Source organism: Colletes latitarsis, chromosome 13 (genome assembly GCF_051014445.1).
Source record: "Colletes latitarsis isolate SP2378_abdomen chromosome 13, iyColLati1, whole genome shotgun sequence".
NCBI classification, from domain to species: domain Eukaryota; kingdom Metazoa; phylum Arthropoda; class Insecta; order Hymenoptera; family Colletidae; genus Colletes; species Colletes latitarsis.
The window spans coordinates 1,815,989-1,822,417 of record NC_135146.1 but is presented as its reverse complement, the minus strand read 5'-3'; the positions used below and the strand labels follow the sequence as shown (position 1 = coordinate 1,822,417).

Here is a 6,429-nt window from a genome sequence, read left to right as displayed (position 1 = left end):
TACATAACTGCTTTCATACTGGCCTGCTCCTCGCTTACTAGCTCACTGCTTGCTTACCAGCCTACTGCTTGCATACAAGCTACTGCTTGCTTAAAAGCTACCTGCACGCTAACTAGCTAACTGCTTTCTGACTAGCCTGCTGCTTGCTTACTAGCTTACTCCTTGCTTACTAAATTACTGTTTCGTTACTAGCTCCCTGCTCGCATACTAGCTCACAGCATGCTTACTAGCTTGCTAATTGCTTACTAGCTTACTACTTGCTCACTTGCTCACTGCTTGATTACCTGCTTACTGCTTGTTTACTAACATACAGCGTTCTTACTAGCTAACTGCTTTCTGACTAGCCTGCTGCTTGGTTAGCACTGGCTTACTGCTTGCTTACCCGCAGACCGCTTCCTTACTAGCTCCCTGCGTGCTTACTAGCTTACTGCACGCTGACTAGCTCACAGCTTGTATACTAGCTTACTGCTTGCTTATTATATTCCTGCTTTCTTCCTAACTTACTGCACCCTTACCAGCCGATTGATTCCTTACAACCTTCCACCTTGCTTACGGGCTTACGCCTTTGCTACAAACTTTCTGTTTTGTTACTAGCTTTCTGCTTGCTTACTAGTTCACTGCTTACTTACTAGCTTACTGCTTGCTTACAAGCTCACTTCTTGCTTACTAGCTAATTGCTATCTTACCACCTCACTGCTTGGGTACTAGCATACTGCATCCTTACTAGCAGCCTGCTCGCTTACTAACTTACTGCTTCCTTCCTAGCTTACTGCTTGCTTACTAGCTTACTCCTTGCTTACCAGCTAAGTGCTTTGTTACTAACTTACTGCTTTCTTACTAGCTCAATGCGTGCCTACTAGCTTACTGCTTGCTTACCAGCTTACAGGTAGCTTTCTAGCTTCCTGCTCGCATACTAGCTTACTGCTAGCTTTATAACTTACTGCCTGCTAGCTAGCTTGGTGCTTGCATTCTAGATTACAGTTTGCTTACTAGCATTCTGCTCCCTTACTTGGTCCCTGCTCGCTTACTAGCTTACTGCTTGCTTAGTAGTTTGCTGCTTGCTTTTGTAGCTTGCTGCTTGCTTTGTAGCTTACTGATTGCTTGCTAGCTCACTTCTTTCTTCTTAGCTTACTGGTTACATGCTAGCTTACTGCTTTCCTACTGGCTAACTGCTTTCTTACTAGTTTACTGCTTGCTTACTAGCATACTGCTTCCTTATTAGCTAATTGCTTTCTTACTAGCCAGCTGCTTGCTTACCAGCTTTCTTGTTGATTACTAGCTTACTGTATGCTTACTAACAGGCTGCTTCCTTACTAGCTCCCTGCTCCCTTACTAGCTGACTGCGTGCTTACTAGCATGCTGCTTGCTTTCGAGCTTACTGCTTGCTTACTAGCATACTGCTTTCTTACTAGGTAATTGCTTGCTTACTAGCCTGCTGCTTGCTCAGTAGCTTACCTGTTTCTTACGAGCTTAAGGCTTGCTTAAGAGCAGGCTGCTTTCTTACTAGATTCCTGCTAGCTTACTAGCTCGCTGCTTGCTTACTAACTTACTGCTTGTTCACTAGCTTACTGCTTGCTACTAGCTTCTGCTCACTTACTAGCCTTCTCCTTGCATTCTAGCTTATTGTATGCTTACTAGATTGCTGCTTGCTTTCTAGTATACTTGTTCTGTTTGAAATGGGACCTGATTCGCCCTTTTTTGTTAAGGACTGGATGGCGAGGTTTGGAGAATGAAGAATGAACTCATAACAAGTTGTAACTTTATAAAGCATGGAACTTCACCGGATTAACAGAAACAATATATTGAGGCGTAAATGGTTTTAGTTGATAAATCCCGCCACAAAGAACTGTGAGAGTACCGTAAAACAAGCGATTTGAAATTAATTTTGAAGTTCACACCGTTCGCACTTAATTGTTTGCTATTGGTATCTCAACGGCGATCGCGCACCGCGATCCGGCTCGGTCGAGCGTGACCCGAAAATTTCCGACTTTTGCCGAATCGCGAGCACGATCGCCTGTGAGCTCGCGCGTATGCTCGCTACCGTCAGTGGATCTTTCCGTTGAAACGGAACACACCGCCCCCCTGTTGAATGAACTAATTTAACAATCGTAGGGTGCAGTAAGATCGTAGTGAGTGACAACATGTACTGGTGTGAACATGAGTGTGCACATGACGACGCAATAAGTACGTGTACATTACAATCTAACTTAAATCTATATAGCCTTACATCTAAAGTACAGAACCATTACGCTTAATTTAGAGTCGTTTCGTTCGTCTTGTCCGCGTGAATCGAAACGGGAAGAAAGCACACTTTCGCGAGTGGTCGTTTATACGTGGATTGTGCGGTTTTAATAGAGACGGCGCGGACGAGACCGTCGCTTCCCGGATGGCAGTCGACGATGCGACCGAGTTCCCATTTACACGGCGGGAGGTTCGAATTGCGGAGCAAGACAAGCTGGCCCTTTTTGGCGAGGTTTTGGACTGTGCGCGATTTCGGGCGCTGGGAAAGCGTGAGTAAGTAGTCCTGCTGCCACGATTTCCACAATTTTTCCGTGAGTCTCTGTAGAAGTTGCCAGCGAGATAGTCGGTTTTCTTGTATGTTAAGGACGCTGGGCTCAGGTGGAGCCACGAGAGGGGACCCGATCAGGAAATGGCCCGGTGTTAAGACCAAGTACTCCTCGAGGCTGTCCGACGTGCTTCCAAGAGGCCTGGAGTTATGACACGCTTCGACCCGACAGAGCAGCGTTGCTAGTTCCTCGAAGGTTAGAGTGTGGGACCCGATAGTACGTTTCAGGTGATATTTGAGGCTTTTCACAGCAGCTTCCCAGGGTCCTCCAAAGTGCGGTGCATTGGGAGGTAAGAAATGCCATGAAATTCCTTTTGACGCTAGGAAATTGTTAAAATTTGGTTCTCTCGTGACGGATTGGTGGGCTAAAGCTAATTCGCGGTTCGCGCCATGAAATGTAGTGCCGTTATCGGAGTACATAGCGGTTGGGAGGCCGCGTCGAGATACAAACCGATGGAAAGCTGCTATGAAGGCCTGTGAACTATAATTACTTACGAGCTCAATATAGACCGCCTTAATTGTCAAGCAAACAAAGATCGCAATGTATGCTTTGGCAGACTTATGACCCCGGCCTGGTGTTGTCCGGGCTTGAATCGGCCCTGCATAGTCGACACCGGTGTGAGTGAATGGCCGTTCTACTTGTTCGACCCGCGGAGCCGCAAGGACCCCATGAGCTCCTGCGGAATGGCAGCCCTTTCACGAGTGCATGCTACACACCGATAAAGGACAGCTCGGATGGTCGTTCGCGCTCGGATGATCCACTAATGGTTCCGAAGGTAGGCGAGAGTGAGTTGGAGGCCGGCGTGAAGGAGTTGACGATGAGTGCTTGTAATTAGGAGTGTTAAGAGTGGATGAGCTTTTAAAATAAACGGTGTCTTGGCTTTTACAAATAATCGTGCGTTTGACAGGCGGCCTCTTGCGCGAATCAAGCCGTCCGAATCGAGGAAGGGGTTCAAGGATTTGAGAGGTTTCGATTTCGACATCAGGTGAGTTTTGCGGAGAGCATTCATTTCTACCGGGAATACCTTCGATTGGATGCGCCGCACCCAAAACATTTCGGCCCAGTGAATCTCATTGGGACTCAAAATTGAGAGAGACGCCTTGGGTGACGGAATGGGTTGGGTGAGTGGATCCCTTTGTCTCGCTTGCGTTCGGAGATTGTCGATGAAACGCTTAACATATGCGATGACTCGGTAAAGTTTTGGCCACGAGGAATATCGTTGTTCTAATTCCCAGGGAGCTGCGGTAGCGGTCAGGATTTTGATGGTTTGGCCCCTTTCCTCCTCGGAAGCATCCGGAGCAGTGACGTAACGTGAATGGGGCCACTCCTGGGGATTCTTTCGAAGCCACTGTGGTCCTGACCACCATAATCGGTGAGATTTTAACTCGTGTAACGCGCATATCCGACACGGGACCGCGAACCGAGCACCGTCGCGGCCGAGTCCCCGCGACCGGTGGTTTCCCGCGCGGCCGCTAGGCGTCCGCGACTTCTCGCCGCTAATTACGCGCCGCGCGAGTATTAATACCGGGCCACCGGCCGGATTCGGCGGACTCGTGTCTTGCTCGTCGAAGCCTGTTCAAGTGGCGAGAGATACGTACGAACCATACGGGTCTACACGAGCTCCGACTTTTTGCAAACACGAGAGTGCGAGGGGCACTCTCGCGACCAATCCGCCGAACCTCCCGTAACCCTGGATACTGGGTCGAACCGCTCCTTCTTTCCTACCCTGGCCCTACCGACATCGCGGCCTCGTAGCAGCGTAGGTAGGGTACTGTATGCCCTCTCCCCTCCGCTGAGCGCCTGAACGCTCTTTGTGCCGCTCTCTTCGAGCGACCGACCACTCACCGCGCCGTCCTCCGTAGCCCTAAGTGTACATAGACTAAGTGTTGTAAGATTAAGGTAGAAATAAATACGCCTGAAACAGTAACCAGGCCTTCGTCACTCACCGCAGCGAATCCTCGACCGCCGACTGAGTCAGCACCGCCAACCTTCCTCCGCGTCCCCCTCGAATCGGGCCGTCCAAGGGGGAACGGTCACAAGTAGATTAAGGTAGAAATAAATAAGCCTGAAACAGCAACCCGGCCTTCGTCACTTACCGCAGCGAACCCTCGACCGCCGACTGAGTCGGCACCGCCTACCTTCCTCCGCGTCCCCCTCGAATCGGACCGTCCACGGGGGAACGGTCACACACGGTTAATGAGATTCCACGGGAAGCACAGTCCGCTGGATTGTCATCTATCGGGACGTGATGCCAGCTTGATTGGAGCACAAGTGTTTGAATCTTGGCAACGCGGTTCGCCACAAACATTTTCCACCGCGAAGGTGATTGTTTCACCCACGTTAACGTGATTTGAGAATCCGTCCAACAGTGACAATCCATTGGCCTGTTCATCAGGGACGTCTGAATGAACTTGATCAATCGAGTAAGGAGTAGGGCAGCGCATAGCTCCAATCGAGGGACGCTGACCGTTTTTACTGGAGCAACGCGAGTTTTCGCCATTAGAAGGGCCGAACTGACTGTCCCATCCTCGAGAACACTTCGGAGATAGACCACCGCAGCATATGCCTTTGTTGAAGCATCCGAAAAGCCGTGAAGGCTTTGAGTGGTGAAGACTCTTGGCGAGGTTTTCCGAGGAATCGTGAGTAAATGGAACTCGGCAAATTCGGAACAAAATAAGCGCCATTCTTGAAGATAGTCAGGCGGAACTGTATCATCCCAGTCGCACTTCAAGGACCGGAGTTGTTGGAGGAGAATTTTGGCTAGTACGACAAATAGAGCGACCCAGCCCATAGGATAAAATAATTTGGCGATTGAAGAAAGCATTTCGCGCTTGGTGGTAATTTGATTGCGTGAAGTCAATGCATGGAATTAAAACTGATCTGTGACAGAGTTCCACCTTAGGCCCAGCACTGAAATATTTTCGTCGACTTGAAGGAATGCACTGACGGCTTAACCGTGATTGGCCTCGTCGATATCGGACAACAGCCGGCTGTCGTTGCTCGCCCATTTGCGTAACGAAAAGCCTCCCTTTTGAACCAATAGGGTCGTCTGGTTGCGGATCAGGCGCAGTGACGTGAGGACGTCACTTCCGAAGAGGAAGTCGTCAACGTACGCTTGGTAGTTTAAAACTTGCACTGCGTCCGGGTAGGAGGAACCTTCGTCCTCGATTAATTGTCTCAACACTCTGAGAGCGAGATATGGCGCTGGAGTTGTGCCATATGTTACCGTGAGCAGCTGGTATTCGTCAATCGGAGCAGAAGGAGACTCGCGCCAAAGGATGCGCTGAAAATCGACATCATGAGGGTGAACGAGGATCTGCCGATACATTTTTTCGATGTCGGCCGCGTAGACATATTGGAATTGACGACAGCGAATCAGGATTGCGATCAGGTTCTGTTGGAGTTTTGGCCCACTGTGCAAATGTTGATTAAGGGATTTGCCATTTGAAGTGCGACTGGAAGCGTTGAAAACAATGCGAAGACGCGTCGTTTGACTAGTTTGGCGAATAACAGGATGGTGCGGAATGTAATAAGCATTTGGAGGTGCTATGGGCGACGGTGGATCCACCTTTTGCATATGCCCAAGAAACTGGTATCCCGAAAGAAATTCCTGATATTCGCGTTGGGAATTGGGGTCTCGTTTTAGGCGATTCTCTTGAGATCGCAAACTGCTAAGCGCTCTCGATCTGGAATCTCCGAGGTGAATCGGTAGGTCGTCTCGAAACGGCAATCGGACAATGTAAGGGCCTTCTGAGGTTCGCGAATGTGTTTCAGCGAAATGACGTTCGCAATTTTGTTCGTCAGGTGTCAAAATCGCGGGAGTTGGGAGCTCCTCGACTTCCCAGAAGCGGCGCAGATTGTG

At 49.5% G+C, this 6,429-nt stretch overlaps 1 protein-coding gene across 1 annotated transcript; it reads right to left on the bottom strand.

Annotated features, from left to right (window-relative positions):
* Positions 1-5,517: 5,517 nt before the first annotated feature.
* Positions 5,518-6,144, bottom strand: LOC143349563 (uncharacterized). Its single transcript, XM_076780911.1, has one exon. It carries the CDS (start codon positions 6,142-6,144, stop codon positions 5,518-5,520), a length of 627 nt encoding a protein of 208 aa, XP_076637026.1.
* Between the last annotated feature and the right edge of the window lie 285 nt (positions 6,145-6,429).

Coding starts and splice junctions, on each gene's coding strand:
- LOC143349563 (XM_076780911.1), bottom strand. CDS start 6,144: ATGCAAAAGGTGGATCCACCGTCGCCCATAGCACCTCCAAATGCTTAT.